General features: G+C 38.5%; 2 protein-coding genes across 2 annotated transcripts; both read left to right on the top strand.

Moving 5' to 3' along the window:
* LOC113730881 (uncharacterized) lies at positions 1-5,426 on the top strand. Its single transcript, XM_072074299.1, has 3 exons — positions 1-191; positions 2,851-4,172; positions 5,046-5,426. Exon 2 carries the CDS (start codon positions 2,853-2,855, stop codon positions 4,149-4,151), a length of 1,299 nt encoding a protein of 432 aa, XP_071930400.1. The 5' UTR covers positions 1-191; positions 2,851-2,852; the 3' UTR covers positions 4,152-4,172; positions 5,046-5,426.
* Positions 5,427-10,779: 5,353 nt separating this feature from the next.
* Positions 10,780-13,272, top strand: LOC113730878 (putative cyclin-D6-1). Its single transcript, XM_027255844.2, has 6 exons — positions 10,780-11,164; positions 11,293-11,379; positions 11,757-11,858; positions 12,111-12,312; positions 12,420-12,550; positions 12,775-13,272. The coding sequence occupies exons 1-6, from the start codon at positions 10,988-10,990 to the stop codon at positions 13,000-13,002; spliced, it is 927 nt and encodes a 308-aa protein (XP_027111645.2). The 5' UTR covers positions 10,780-10,987; the 3' UTR covers positions 13,003-13,272.
* The last annotated feature ends 3,322 nt before the right edge of the window (positions 13,273-16,594 follow it).

Genomic DNA, 16,594 nt, shown 5'->3' with positions numbered 1-16,594 from the left:
CACTCCCAAACTAAACTTGTCCAGGATAAGTAAATTATAAGTCCGAATCTAACTAACTCCCTATATATACGCATATCTTCTCAATTCCTGCTGTCTCCTCCGGTTCCTCGTCCGGCCCGGCCCCCGGCAGAGTTGCAGAGGTTGGGAAGATTCGTTGAAGAAAAGGGTTCGAGCGATCACTGTGTAATCGAGTAAGTTGCTGTCCAACCCTACTCGTTGAGTTGAATTTGATTCGTCGCTTTCGTCCATGCTTAAACTGATCTTCGAATACGCTGAGGTTTCCCGTTTCATGGTTTCTATCATATATTTATCGTGCTTAAAGTGACATGCATGAAGCCGAAGTATGCTTAATCGTGTAGTATGTTGGCTTTTTGCTTGTTTGCGGCTGAATCAAGAGTCTCATTCACATGATTTCTTGGTAACTGAAGATTTGCGTTTTAATTCTTTATTGGAAATTATAGAAGTGGACAGCTATGATTGATTGATTCGATTAGTTTTAAATTCTTCTTTGCTGGGCTACGACTGGTTATTGATCAGTAGGGGTTAGAATAGATCCTTTTATCTACAATCGAACATTAATTTGAGAAGAAACGAGAAAAGGGTTCTCATTCAAGACTCCTTCATCAACTAAAGAGCTTCCTGCAGTGCCATTTATTTGATATGCTGATTCTTGATTAACCAAAGTGAAATGGACAGAGAAGATGACAATTTTTGTTAGTTTTTTTTTTTTTGGGCAGATATCGCTGTCTAATGTGGTGGGTTATTTGTTATTGTCATTTGTCAGTTTGTCATGGTCCTTGATCTATATATTCTTTTAACTTTATGTGTGGTGTGCATAGACCACGAGAGTTCGAACGTTGGCGAATATTCTTATGCACAAATAAGACGATCGATTTTGTTGCTAATGTTAAAAAAAAAAAAAAAGGGTTAGAAATTTAAGTTCTAAAAAGAATCTAGAAATTTGGGATCTTCTTTAAATAGTTCAACTAGTAAATTGTTCTGAAGTCACAGAGTTTAAAATTGCCTCTGATGTGAAGCTGCTATGTGAAAATTATTCACACAAATTTATTTGTATGCACCATAAATACATTATTATTTATACAAATCTATTTCCTTACATTATAAATACGTTTTTTTTATAAATTTTGTTATTTTATATATATCATATTTAAAAAATGTTATAATATTTTTTTAAAAAAATTATTTATCCCAAATAATTTTCTATCCAAACATACGGTTGGCTCCATTAATTATTTTTTCAAACCAGCAGGCCCTGCATTTTCGTTTTCGGTGTGATTTAATTTAACAGTCATCATCTAGAAGTTCAGTATACATATTCAGAAGGTCAGTTAATTTCCGGTTTGGTTTGCGGTCAATTGAGATCTTCTGTGTCACTATTTAATATCAAATTTAGTATCGATTCCACTTACTGCTGCTACGGGAGTTAAACAAATAGCACGCAATAACTTAAATAATAGAATGTTTGGTATAAATATAAAAGTTGTCACTGAGGCTCTTGGTTCATATTTACAAGGGGAACAAAAGGTTATTAGAAGGCTCCTTGTAAAGGTTTCTATTCTGTCAACATAAGAGCTAGAAAAGGCTGAGTGAATTTAATTTTTGCTAATTTGGTGTTGATGGTCATGGTCAATCAATCAATAATATGTTTGAATTGCCGCCAACGATTATAGGGTGGAGCGGTCATCACATCAATCATCATCCTCACGGAGTTGTTAGCCGTCCTCCAAATAGAAGTTAGACATTACTCTATACAGCGAGTCAATTGCTAGTGCTTAATTCCTAACGTTCGAAGAAAATCTTGAAAATTTCATAAGCTGCAAAATTAGTGGTGGGAGGATGGATTTATTCTCGTCATATTGATCTATGATGATGAAATCAGAGTATCATATAGTTTCCTACTTGACTACCAGGAAATAAATAAATAAATATGTGATCCTACTTGGAACGTCCACAAATCTCCACAACCTCTAAATCCTTTCGCAATTGATGATATTTCGGGAATTCTTCCTGTCCCTATCTATTTTGTGGCGTTCGAGCGTACTATTCTCCAAGCATGAAGCATCTCACAACCCAAAATCAATAATATATGGTTTGAGCATCTCGAACAATAGTACTACAAATTCCATATGGTGCAAAGCAGCATTAATCCCTTGCACGTTTCATAATTTTGGCTCCTAATTCTGACTCTTTAGCTGTATTTGCTTTCTGCATCATTTCTTTTTCCTCAAAACCAAAACGAAAACATGTATTCACCGTCATCCTTTTAAAAAAAAAAAAAAAATTACTCTTTCCGTCTCATTGAGAAAATATCCTGCTTTCTATTTTAGTTTAAGATCATGTTAAAGTCAAAATTACTTTTGATTTCTAATTTTAATGTTATTCTCACATTTATCTATACTTTATACTACTAAATTTAAATCATCATCAAATCACTATTTTTTCTTAAAATAAAGGTTGAAATCTCGAAATGTAATAAATAATTTGAGAGAGAGAGAGAGAGAGGAGTTCTAGTTAGTCGAAAATAAGAAAATATACGGAAAATAAGCTGGCATTTGATTGTCACTTCCATACACGACGGTTACCCCAGTTAGTTTCGCCCCTAATTACTTAGTAGTAGTGTTTATTCGCCTCGCCTCATCATCGTCCATGCACCTTTGTCCTTGCCACGCTCTCTTCGCCATTTTGATTCCACGCTAACCGGTAACCACCTCCCCCCCCCCCCCCCCCCCCCTTCTTTCTTGATGCTCCAAAACTTCCCTTATCTTTCTGCATATATTTAACATACTCCTTCGTCCTCATACAATATTTTCCTCTCTAATTTCCATACAGCTATGGCTTCTCACTACCCCGCCACCGACCTCGACTCGGCCGCAACCGACTCGGTCACTTCTACGCCTCGCTCAATCCAACACAACGTCCACGACGACAACCTCGTGGCCCAGCCACCACGGGTCCGCTTCATGTGCAGCTTCGGGGGCAAAATCCTCCCCCGTCCCCACGACAACCAACTGCGCTACGTGGGCGGCGACACCCGTATCGTCGCCGTCAACCGCCACACGTCATTTTCGTTCCTCTTGACAAAACTATCCAAACTTTCTGGGACGTCCAACTTCAGCATCAAGTATCAGCTTCCGAACGAAGACTTGGATTCTCTGATAACTGTCACCACCGATGAAGACGTGGAAAATATGATGGACGAGTACGATCGGCTTGTTCAGACCCACAAGTCGGCTCGCCTCCGGATTTTCCTTTTTCCGTCCGATTCTGACTCACGAACCAGCTCCATCAGCTCCCTTCTCGATGGCTCCATCAAGCGGGAGCATTGGTTCGTGGATGTTCTCAATGGTGGGTCGGGTCGCGAGCCGGGCTCGGAACGCGGGCAGTCCGAGGTGTCATCTATAGTGTCCGAAGTTCCGGATTATTTGTTCGGGTTGGATAATTCCGACGATGCTCCTCGTGAGTCTAACTCTAAACTTAGGAGCAAGAGCATTTTGAGCGAGACTCATCCGGGTTCGGATCCTGGATCTCCCGCACCAGTTGTTTCTTCTCCATTTTGCTCCACTTCCTCATCCTTGGCTCCTGCCAGCGTGCCAGCGATTCCGGACCTTCCACCGGTGAAAACCAAGCCCGTCAACCCGGTTCATACCAGCGAACCCAGTAGAGAAGCTCCGGTTGAGGCTGTTGTTGTTGAAGGAGGCGAGATTGCGGTTCCACAGCAAACGGGGTATACAAGTAATCCAATGTGGCATTACACGGGTCGGACCGTGCAATCAGTACCCGTTTATTACGTCCAGGGTCCAGTTCGGGCTGGGCATGTTCCGGTCCAGCAGGTACCCGTCGGGGCTCCATATGTCCAGCAAATACCGGTTCCTCCGGGCCAAGTACCACTCGGGTTCAATCATCATCCCGTTTCAAGTTTGGGTCAAGTTTACGCTGGAGGAGGGAGACCGATCACGGCAGTGGATCCAATGTCAGGAAGAATAGTGACCGAAGGGGTGAACCAACCTATGTATTATGGGGTTAGAAATGCTGGGATGGTTACAACTTATCCAGGAATGGGGGTTTCGGGTGCAGAAGAAATACAGGGACGTGGACTTGATGTCAAAATGGGCCGGGTATCTCAATCTTGAATATCTGGACGGAAGAATCGGGTACTTATTTTGGTATTTCTTACTTTTTCTTTGATGTTGGAATTTTGATAAAATACTTTGAAAAAAAGGAAAAAAAAAATCAGATGGGGTAAGTCATAAAGTGGGGGTTGTGATATATATATATATATATATATATATATATAAATTTGTAGCAGAATGGTGGGTGAAGTGTAATTGTGTAGGAGAGCCTTGCTTATTAGAGTTGTAACTGTGTGATAAACAATATAAGAATGGATTTTATAGTGGCGAATGGTAGTAGTTGTTGGATAAAAGCAGCAGCGCCCTTTGCTGTCTGTCTGTATGCCGAAAGAAAATGTAGAAAGAGTACTGATTCTTAATACACTTGAAAAACTCGTATGAGCTTGCCTGCCAATTGAAGACCCAAAGGCAAGCAGCAAATACTGAATTGGATTATATGCTTTGCGGGTAACTAATTGGATTAAAATAATGAATTATTTGACATGCTTTGGGGCATTTGAGTAGAGCTTCCCTTGGTTGGCCTGCAAAATCCATTTTACCTTGGATGGAAGATGTCCCAGAAAAATGTTCTTGTCTTTCGTGCTGGATGATTTGGAAAACTCAAATCCCTTTATTCGACTTCTCTTTTTTTTTTGGGACTTTCTTTCTCAAGGAAAAAAATAAGATATGTTGTATTTGCATTCTTCTCGTATGTACTCAGCACAATAAGTTCCGCCAGAGACATCCCTCCTTTATCAGAAAGTTTGGGGCTTTCCTGCTTTTAATTAGTGGATGAAAATGCAAATGCAAAATGATGAGACTTGGAGCTGCAAGCATTTTTCGCAGTAGGAAAGTCACTCGCTGGACTGACCATTTCCGTTGATGCCCAATTTCAACTGCCCATTATTTCTGCAGGCAAAATGCATTTGGACTCCGGGGACCGTTCTGGCTGGCAACTAAAAGCGAATCCAACACTTGTGGGCAAGACAATACAGGCTTGGTGGCCGGTCCAATGGCCATAGTCGTAACAACTCCAGCCTGCTATAGGAATATTTTAACATAACCAATGGGCGCCAGTCTACTGTGGTGTGTGTGCCTATGTGGAGCTTTAAACTCCCGTGGGGGGCTATAAACTGCGTCTTGATACTGTGAGCAAACTTCAAATTGAACTCTCACATTGACCCCTAAAATAATAATATTTGGAACGCTTTGTTCCCAAGCTTGTATTGTAGGTACCTTGCACGGTTTCAACATTAATGCCAAAAATGAAAAGAGAAAAATGTTTTGGCACTCAAAGTTTCTGGGTTATGTTGTAAAGTTTCAAAATTCCAACGTACGTAACGATGGTGCTTTGAATTTTCTTGTTTTACTCGCCACACCACACCCAAAAGCCACTTAAGATCAGCGTTTCCTATCCAACTAGCATCCTTCATACACAAGGAATAAACATCATTCCGTCCCTCAGTTTATCCCTGTGTCTGCTGGTGGAGAAGGCCCACGGGATTGTCTCATAGTACTGATCAGAAGGCAATGATGCTGCTATGTGAATGGGGAGAAGGCGTGAGAAACATGCAGTTTCTTTTCTTTTTTTCTTCTCCGAATCGACCCTCCACAATTCCACGCCTTAACCCTCATATATATATATATATATATTATAATATCATATACTCTTCTGATGAAAGAGCAGAATGCAATGGCATCCCACCACCATATTTACATCAGGACAGGCGGTGGCCCTGACAAAAATCTTTTGAGCTTCTTTAATTTCTTCGTTGGGGTTGGAATTAAAAACCTGCTAAAGTCTGTCTAATGAGTTGCAAGTTGGAGGCATAACTGTGAGGCAAAAGGTGGAGAGGAAAAGGAAAGGGGCAAAAGTAAAAGTCAATTGGTCTTGCAACAAGTATAATTGTATAGGGGGACGTTGAAAAGGGTTTATGGAGGGCTTTCTCTTTTACCAAAAAAAAGGGAAAATACTTGGTTTAAAGCAAGTTGTTAAATACTCCTACTTGGGTTCTCTTGCAACAAGAAAATAGAGAATTCTTGGTTTAAAACAAAAAAAAAAAAAAGAAAAGAAAAATGTGCAAATGTAAGTGAGAGCAACAGAAAGCTGATGATGTAAAAGCTACACTGGAGGGCTTGTCGTCCGCATATAAGCTCTGCTCTTTCTCTAGAGCTTATATTTCGAACGAGTTATAATTCATTATGAACTGTTGATATAATTTCGTTATATAAAGACGTAGTTAATGCATACGGATACATATGAGCAGTAGCTAAGTTGTTACGGAATTGTGCAATTAATTATAACAAATTATAATTTATTATTATTACATCGTTGGGAAATAATTAATTTATCTTAACAATTGCTCTTGCCCCTCTCGGCTTCTCGTATAGAATGCGACAAGCCACAATGTCAACCCTGACCATTTGGCCCGCCTAGTTTGTTGTCAATTTGGTGTTTTCCATTTATCGAACGAAGCTTTATAGCACACAACCCATCAGCTTCTCGCCCAAAAGGAAAAAGGCACAGTAGCACTCATATAAAGCTCTTACAGCATCATTATGTTCTCAGTATTTTGCTGAATCATTGTGTTGACTAAAGCGGTAAACCACGCACGATTCAGTACTTCACTAGAGGCAGCATTCGTCCTTGTACGTCTGTACTATTGAAGAAAAGTCGACCTCATGCTGCTTGCATTATTCAAGGGAAATTATACTTCAGACTTCAGAGATCTTAGGCGTGGACTTTTGATTTATTCATCTAGTCACATTGCGGAACTACAAGAAGAATAAGCGTCGGAGGAAGACGATAGCATCTCCAGGTTCTGAGAAAGTATTTTGTTAATGTACAGAACTTGGTGTAATTGCTTGGTTAAAGAAAACTCTATTGGAATCAAGTCCTGAGGCCATAATCAAGAAGCAATAATTTCGAGAAAGTGAAAGAGAAAAAGAAGAGGAGGCACTGCAAATTACGATGCTTTAAAGATATGGATTCAGTCTTACAGATTGCTCCAAATAAAAACGGCATATAAGCCAGTCTTTTTGGCTTTTATCAGTGTCCCTTCTCGCATACAACAATATATTGGCTTAATTCTGCCTTTAGATTTATTTTCTTTTTAAACTTTTTTAGGTAAAGCTTGTAACTTTATTTATCAGCGCGCTACACGATTGTACAAGAACAAAAAAAAAAAAAAACACTCAACTAGTGAACATGTGCTTTTATATATATTTTTCAATTAACGAAAGGGTTGTTGTGGTCTCAATTATTTTGAGAATTCTTGTCTTTGGTAGATCATTCTTCTAATCTTAGCTTCTTCTTTTTTTTTTTTTCATACAAAATTTCCTAGTCTTAACTTTTAATGGTCAAGTCAGTATCATACTGGCCATGCATGCATGTATAGAAGAAGAAAGATCATATAACAGAAGTGTTAGTATGCACTAAATCCTATCGATAAAATGACAGACGATTGTGAATTTAAATGTCCCTATCTCAGACTGTTACTAACCTACAAAATAACCACTTGACAGCCAAATATGAAAGGAGAATGTGTAAATTGGAAAATGCATGCAAAGGGACAGAAGCACGAGCTGTCGTGACAACGAAAGGCCAGCTGTACCCTCTGTACCATTCAAATTTGTAATGTTTGTGAAGTTGGAAAGTGAAAAACATCTCCTGGAGAGTAAGAGCTCAGTAGGTAGTAAATTTGCAGTTACCAATGAAGTTCAGACTCTAGACATTCTTTCCTGGCTTTTCCTATAGTGCCAAAAAACATCTGCTGCAGAGTAAGAGCTCAGTAGGTAGTAAATTTTCTCAGCCAATCCACAAGACGAAGTGGAGAAAATGGGGCTCACTCATTCTTTTCCGTGCAAGTTCTTCTCTGTGTGGCTGTGGAGGCAAAAAGTTAAAAAAGAAAACAGTGAAAGTTCATAATATGCTTAACTACATGCAAATTTTCTCCTTGTTGCTTGTCACTCGTACAAAATTTTGTAGTTAGGGTGTGCGCATATAGAATATGAACTCTCAAGATACCCAAAAGCATCTGGCATCTAAAGGCAATTAATTTGCAAAACATGTGAGCTCAATTTATATTTTTGGTTCTCTTTTCCCCTCGAGCAAAGCAAACATTTACAATCACTTAGAATTACAAGTCAATCACAAAGATTCCATGGCCTTATCATGCTCAGTGAAATGGGGAACCAAATTACAAGTCACTTGGGAAATTAGAAGATTCACTTAGAATTAAAGATGCATGGTTTACTTTCAACATGAATGCTGAAGCTTTTGAAAAACACACACGGGAAATTTCCAAAAATAGAGGTGACAAAGGTGGTGGGGTTCCTAGTTGAATGGTTGATATCGGACCAGCAAATCTGCTTCCTGCCCTTCGCTTCCTATATCGAATGCTTTGAGACTTGAGACGGCAATTTCACCACATAAATGAGCTTATATATATTAGGCCATCCCTAAATAATTACTAGCCTAAGAGAGAAGTAAACTTGACCTTCTCCTCCTCTGATTATAATTTTCTCCCCAGTTGTACTTATAATAGAATTACTCTTAATTTCATAACTTAATCTGAGCCTTCAAAGATATAAGATCAATAATGAAGTACTGAGAGCACAGCTGTGAACTATTTTGACATTGATTGTACTCACGTGTGTCGCACCTAGAATTATTCATCCTGCAATCTTGTATTCTCCTCCGAGTCTTGTTTGGTAGCTTGGAACTCCTTTAGCATTCATGCAGAGAAACTCCAAGAACATAGGACTCCACACTACTGTCTACATTGATATCCATCATGACCCACCACCCCACTCCAAGAATCATGTGAACGAACTTTCTTTCTTTCTTAAATAGATGAGTAGACTTCATAATCTGCCAATGCATATTCAAGAAACCAAATTGTCCTGCTTTTATACCACAATCCTATAAAACTTGGCTTTTTGGTCGTTTTGCTACTGGGCATTATTCACGTGTGATGTCAAGGCCTAAAAATTTTCGCATCAGGAATTATTAACAATAGTTTAAGGACTGATTAATCATTGCCCATTAATTCAATATAATAAGGTATCTCTAGGTCTTATGCTTTATTCGCATTAGGAACTAATTCTCGGAAAATGGCCTGACCAAAAATCTTGACGAAATCAAAACAATATCTTCTTCTGTCTGTGGCAGATTTGAATTGAAACTGAATGAAGAAACAGAAGGTGAGCAGGAAAATGTAAAATCCCATGTGAGTTTGCAGCAAAGTCATTGTCCGTGCTGAAAGCTAAAAGCTTGGCCCAGGCAGAGAGGAGAGGGCATTGCATTAAAGTATTCGAGTCCAGGATACATAGATCGCGTATGTACTGAAGATAAGGAAATGGTGATCCAGCTTCAGCATTGTACTAAGTTTTCAGATTACACTCTGATCAACTCTGGTTCTGAAGTCCAGGTTAACTGCTTTGTAATTCTTCCCAGATGACAGAGACGATAACGTCATGACCCGATTTAATGCCATGTTTTAAAGTGAGAAAGACATTGTGGACCATTCTGTTAGTTGATTGATTTTATGTTTTGAAAAAAAAAAAAAAGGCATTTTCATATGCACCAATTTAACTTTCCGAGTAATATTCATTTACTTGCAATGAAAATATAAGCAAGGCAAATTTACAGTTGGACAAGCGATGAAGCTAACTTGCACACTTCGAATGGGTTGCGGTCATATAGGAACATTTCATCAGTGTTGGAACTTGGAAGCGCTCCAAGATGAGATTGCACCGTATATAGATAAGACGTAGGTCTCGCTCTGTATTTATCTAATTTTTTTTTTTTTTTGTTTCACACCCTTTATTTGTAGTTCCATGTCCCTATTTTCTCGTAAAGATATCTCACAATATATTTTCACGTAGTTCAAAATTATTGATAAGATAAATGTATTTTGAGTTTTTCTGGCGCGTGCCTAAAATTGGCACAAATAGATAATTTTCTAGCGTGTAACCAAAGCAAAATTTATGACTGTTAAGTCAATAATTCGAACCTTAAATCTGACAGTAGAGAGGATTCTAATAAGAGCCTGTTCCAGTAGTACTGTGTCGTAGTATCAAGGATATTGCTGTTTTTAGAAATCAAAAAAGCATTTGGCTTATAATTAAGACAATCTCACTCATCCACTCTCATTTTCGCCATCCTCTCCTCTATTAGGACCAAATGATCACACTTGCCTGATAATCATAATCATTTTTTATGTTTAAAGTGTACTACGCCAAAGATGGAAATTTAATATTTTAGGCAGAAGAATAAGTGACGCGGAATGGAATTTGTTTAACGTCGTGAATCACACAACCTATACTAGCTAGAGAGCTCTCATCTTCAATAATATCACTACATTTGATGTGATGATGTAAACTCGCATTGCAGTAATATTGATTTGGTGTAATTCTTACTACATATTAGTAAGTAAGAATGCAGCAGCATTGTAGTTCAAACACCCATAAAAATGCAGTAGTATGTATTGATTATCCTGTGCATGGTGGAAAAGATAAAAGATAAAAAAGAGAGAGAGGAGGGGACACTTTTAAATTTGCTGAAACATTTTTCTCACTGGTCATCGACTCACTGCTGACAGGTTTCTTTCCTCGAGCGAGGAGAAGCAAAGCAGTCGTCGAGTTCTTTTTATTTCTAACTGGTATAAATATCGTATCGTAAGAAGCTAGAGACTGCTACCTAGCAACCTCTCTCGCTCACGTCTGAAAGTGAAACTGAGACAAAAGCAATAGATTACGCTACCTGAGAATGACTCTCACTTTCGCTTTATCTCTTTGAAGCTCCTTTGTTACAGCAAAGTTCTAACTGCCTTTATTCTAGTGAACAAGAATTAATGGAACTTGATTTGGAATATCCTCTAATGGCTTCATCGGAAGAAGAAGCCCTTCCAGCTCTCTTCGCCCAAGAAATAGACCACATGCCCTCGCAGTCCATCTTCCTCCCCTTCAACAGCTCCGACGACCACCATGTCTTCTCCGTCCGCCGCGAAGCGTTCTCTCTCATCTCCCACGTAAACTCTTACTACTTCCATTTGTCTGGATAAAATTACTCCAATCCCAAATGGTTCATTCGGTTTCTTTATAACAATTAATTTTTTTTTTTTAAAAACAAAAAGAACTTGAATCATGAACATTTCAGGCGAAGCATTGTTACGAGCTTAATCCCTTCACAACTTACCTGGCTGTTAATTACATGGATCGCTTCATCAGCAAAACGAATATCCGGGTAATATTTCTATACCTTTTCTTTTTTTAAATTCATTTTTGTAATGGATGCGGGAGGTGGAACTGGATCATACTCTATCCCTGGCATTAACTAATATGAATGCTATCTATCGCTGGTCCGGACCTCTGGGCTCTTACGCAATTTATTGGTAGGTGTTGTCTGTCCTTGTTTGCTGTGCAGTTTGCAAAAACCTGATTATGGGAAGTGACCCTGTAAAGAACAATCAAAATCGATTAAAGCTGTTATTAATAAATTCAAGATTTTATTTTATTAATAAATTAGAATATAAAATCAAGTGCATGTACATGCATGTTTAATTGTGTCTTAATTAATTATAGCACCAAGACGGTAAAACATAATGTCAGATGCCACTGCAGGAACAAAAGAGGTGGATTGTTGGAATTTTAGCAATAAGTAGCCTTTCACTTGCGGCAAAGATGAGGAACACTGATATATCAATTTCGCTCTCCCATGTACAGGTACCTTTTTTTTTTTTTTTTTTTCCGAAACGGAAGAAACTCACACACACTCACACACTTAGATTAGATTAGAACACATGTACAGGTACTTACTATATACACATATATATATATATATATATATGTATATATACTGTTATACAAAACTAGGAATCATAAAACTGATCAGTTCAAATTTGTCACTGGACTTGTTTATGAATGAGCAGATGATTGAAATGCCAACATATTATTGACACAAATTGAATGAAACAGAGGGAAGAAGGCTTTGCATTTCATCCACGATGGGTTCATCGAATGGAAGCGCTTATCCTCACCACTCTCGGCTGGCGAATGAGATCCATTACCCCATTTTCGTTTCTCAATTTTTTCATTTCTCTCTTCAAAATCCAAGATTCTTCATTGACTCGACCTCTCAAGTTTCGAGCCTTCGATATCATCTTAGACACGCATTACGGTAATATTAATAGAATTAATCCATCTCAATAATTAATACATTATTAGTATCAGACAAAAAAAAAAAAAAAAACACCACGGTCGACTGATTAATTCATCCATTTGCAGAAATGAAGCTTTTGGAGTACAAACCGTCATTAATTTCTGCCTCGGCTCTTCTCTGTGCTACTCTCGACTTAATTCCAATGGAGTTTCCTTCATTGCGGGATGCAATTTTGTCCTGTGAACACGTTGAAAAAGTAAGAATAACCAAAGTACGTTGGATGAAAATTTAACAGTGTGTTTGGATACAAAATAACTTTTTGTGATATAACAGCGTATTTGTTTCCATTTTTTTTTTAATTCTTTGTAACGAAAAAGAATTTTAGAAAATGGGATGCATATTTCTTCGTATTAAAGTTTGGGATAATGTGATGATTGTTATTTGAATTGACGGAAGTCGTTGTTGATTTTATTTTAATAGGAAAAGTTGCTGCAGTGCTTGAACGCAATGCGAGAAATGGTAATGGATAACTCTCTTAAAGCGTCCGGTGCGGTATCAATTTGTACCTCGACGCCAGGTAGCATCCTTCGCCAATTTACAAGTTCTGAGACCGAGGAGGCGACTGCTAAAGACAAGATCAAGCGGCGGAGATTGAATGGTTTTTGCGATGACCAGGCAGTCCAGATTTCACAATTTCAGCCTTGCTAAGTAAGGTTGGATGATCCATAATCAGTAATCACAATCAAATGAGGTTTTTAGTCAGTAATGTTTGGTTTTTTATGCATGAAGGCAAGAGACATTCAATGTGGGAAATAGAGTACATTGAAGTTGAAATAAGAGCAACAATTAATTCAGTTTCGACCAGTACTCCGTGTTTTCCGGTTTTAAGGTTTTTTTGTCACAACCTGTTTCTGTCAACAAGAATGGACAAAAGATAATGTAGTTCCTATATAAATTGCTATTTTGCTTCTTGACCAAGACCGCAATCGAGTCAAGTCAACTTGAGTTCAATTAGTGCATTGCTTGACTTCAACTCGAGTTAAAAAACTTGAATTCCAATTCATTGACCTCGAATTCCAGTACGATTTTATTTTATTTTACTAGAACTCAAACTCATATAGATCGAGTTTAATCGAGCCTCGTTGGGGTTAAAAAAATTTATATTTATATTTTATAGAGCAAATTACGCGAATTGTCACTAAACTATTGCGAGGTGTCGGTTCTGATCACTAAACTTTTTTATTAGCCAAAAATATCATTGAACTAATAAATCTGTACCATTTTGATCACTCCGTGTACTAATGCCGTTAGCAGAGGCGGAAATTGATTTTTTGAAGGGCAATTTCGTCAGTACAGCCTTTTCCCTGAGCTCTCCAGCATGTAAATTGATTCTCATGTTATTATAGCAGTTGAAAGTTCAAAAGGCCAAAGAGAAAGTCAAGGTTTTACCTGAAATTCAGCACTTGGGATCCTCGGTGACATGTTTTCTATGTCAATCCAATGCCACCAATAGTGTTGCGCCAAGTGTCATGTTATTATTTACACTTGTGTTAAATCAAGTCAAGTTGAATTATTAAAAAATTAAAGTGTAAATAATAACATGACACTTGACGCAACATTATTGGTGGCATTGAGTTGGCATAGAAAATATGTCACCGAGGATCCCAAGTGGAAATTCAGACCCCACCCCACAGCGGGACGCCGCTGCACCCACCAATACCATTGCCATTTCACCGGTCAAAGGAATCAGAAGCCTCCAAGAAAGAAAGAAGAGCACTAATACTACAGCTTTGCTAAATGCTAACTACAGAAAAGAAATGGGTTTCAACATTTTTGAAGTCGTCTTCCCCCTCATTCAAACCGCCGCCGTGAGAGGTTCATGCATCCCAGTTCCCATGTACCAGTGTTCTTAGTATACCCTCATTCTTCTTCACCCACAACCACCCATCACCTACATTGCCACCCACCGCCATCACCTCCATCTCCACTCTCCTTCCTCTCCCTTTTTCTTTCTTCTTCCTCCTCCTCCCTCTTCCTTCCCCCCTCCTCTCTCTTCCTCAACCACCCATCACAAAAAAGGATGTCGCGGGGGGGGGGGGGCTATCAAGACTAACTACCATTGAAATTTAATTAGCAGGCTGCTCACTGGCCACGGCTTCAGTCTCTTCAGCAGATGCGGGAGCAGAGCCATTAGCAATTGGTTCTTTAGTGGGGGCGGCAGCTGCCTCACCGACTGCAGATCCCTTGGCACTAGCTTCAGCGTCTTTTCCAGTGTTGGCCTTTGCATTTTTCCCATCCTATGGGTCCTTCCCATCTTTATCATCCTTGGAAGGAGCAGGCGGAGGCGGCTGTTGGAATGTATGCCCTAAAACAATGTATTTGTTTTTATTTTATACATTCTTTATTATATGTTTTGTATTTTAATAACTTCTTATTTATCTGTTAAATATTAGATACAACCGATAAAGTCCTTATAATATTACTAATGTGATGATAGTCACAAGAGTTGGTGACTATGAGATATCAATCACATTTATAGTAATATTATTAAAATTCCCTAGTTTTTGTACTAATGAAATAGGACATCTTTAGTACGGTAAAACTAGTACACAGTTAGCCTCTAATTAATGTAATTAATGGTTGTTCTCATCAACTATGGTATAAAGATACTTAGGCTAATGTGTAGATGATTTGAAAAGTACAAATGCATTGGAGTGATCCGTTTAGAGATCCCGTTAGGATATCTATCTAGTGCCAATGGTGTATCTCTAGTGAAAAATTGTGTAAGTGATCCTGCGACTTGAGATCACCATAGTATCTTGAGTGTGAATCGCTACATTTTGACTCTATTTACTTGTTACTCTTTGTGAGTACCTTAAAGTGTAGAAGTTGGATGTAGTGTGAAGCACGTAAAGAAAATGGGTGATCAAGATAGGATTTACCACTCTGATAGAAGGAGTTGATATCCGGATGGCCACTAGTGAGAAATTAACCCTAAAGTCGACTATTAGGTAAATTGAAGAATGTCTTCAATTTAACCTAATTAAGGGTAAATTTCGGGAACTGGAAAATTTAATTAGTCATCAAGGAATTGGCACTTATTCCTTATTCCTGACTGATTGGATATCTTTGGTGAAAGGATAATAATTACACGGTAATTTTTCACGGAAATGTTAGGTCAAATTCCCTTGACTAATTCCGAATAATTGGGCAGTCGCGATGTGTTGCTAGACACCGCTCGTGATTTATAATTATGGGTTAATTATTTATTATAAGTTATGATAAAATAAAGTTGTTTATTTTATCTAATTATTAAACCATAATTGTTACTAATACATTCGGGACCTATTGGGTCACACGCAATAGAGATTGAATCCTGGATTAAAACTATGTAAAATGTCGGGGTTTAATTTTAAAAGAAAATTAATCCCAGACCTATTTGAGCAGATAAGAGTAAATGATTATCTCTTATCTATCAGATAATGATAGATAGAGTCTTATGTGATGGGAAGTCTGAGGTTTTTGTTTTTGAATCAAACAAGAAGACTAATTAATCTATCATATGAGATACATCTCTCTCTTTCTCCGATGGTTTTTTTTTTTTGGGTTTAGCTGAGATACAGAAAGAGTGTGTGAGCGTCACATACAATAGAGAGAGAAAATTATACGTTCGAAGAGAGTAAAAAGGCTAGCACCTTTTCTCTTCAATACATAGTTCGTGAGACGATCCAGGGTTGCTCTAGCGTGGATATCAGTAGAGGCAGGACGATTGGACTGCTCAAGGGCTGACCATCCTCAAACAACGCTGCAAGGAGACGCCGCTTGGATTAAGGTAATCCTAAAACCCTACTTTTAGTACATCATACGTAAAATCTAGGGTGATTCCTGGATGGTTTTAGGGAAATTTTTTTTTATTTTATTTTTCCGCTGCGTAGTGTCCCTAAAACCAACAGCGGCATCATGTGAGGTGGGGGATTCTGCTTGAGCTTCGCTAATATTTGGCGCATCCTTGAAAGATCGGTGGGTTTGCCAGGTTTGGGTCCTTGGATGACGGTGATTGATGGCTTCTTTTCTTGTTCCTTCTTCCCTCTCCTTTTCTCAATATTCGGGACCTCATGCGGAATCAATTCTCCTATGGCTTTCCAATAGTGCTTATCAACCTCCTTGTGAAATTTCTCTTGACTTGCCAAGTACAACTGCCCCAAACAAAGATGGATTCGACGGTTAGACCAAATTAAACTCTCGGGAAGTCATCGAGAAGGCAGGGCGTAGGGGAAGAGATAGGAGGGGAGGGAAGGAA

This window comes from Coffea arabica, chromosome 2c (genome assembly GCF_036785885.1).
Source record: "Coffea arabica cultivar ET-39 chromosome 2c, Coffea Arabica ET-39 HiFi, whole genome shotgun sequence".
NCBI classification, from domain to species: domain Eukaryota; kingdom Viridiplantae; phylum Streptophyta; class Magnoliopsida; order Gentianales; family Rubiaceae; genus Coffea; species Coffea arabica.
The sequence above is the reverse complement of the archived record's forward strand: the minus strand, read 5'-3'. Positions and strand labels throughout refer to the sequence as shown.

Bases quoted from the DNA above. Each gene is read 5' to 3' on its own strand.
- LOC113730881 (XM_072074299.1), top strand. From the start codon at position 2,853: ATGGCTTCTCACTACCCCGCCACCGACCTCGACTCGGCCGCAACCGAC.
- LOC113730878 (XM_027255844.2), top strand. From the start codon at position 10,988: ATGGAACTTGATTTGGAATATCCTCTAATGGCTTCATCGGAAGAAGAA. The intron at 11,859-12,110 runs GTACCTTTTTTT...TGAATGAAACAG, and splicing joins TTTCGCTCTCCCATGTACAG to AGGGAAGAAGGCTTTGCATT. The intron at 12,313-12,419 runs GTAATATTAATA...ATCCATTTGCAG, and splicing joins CATCTTAGACACGCATTACG to AAATGAAGCTTTTGGAGTAC.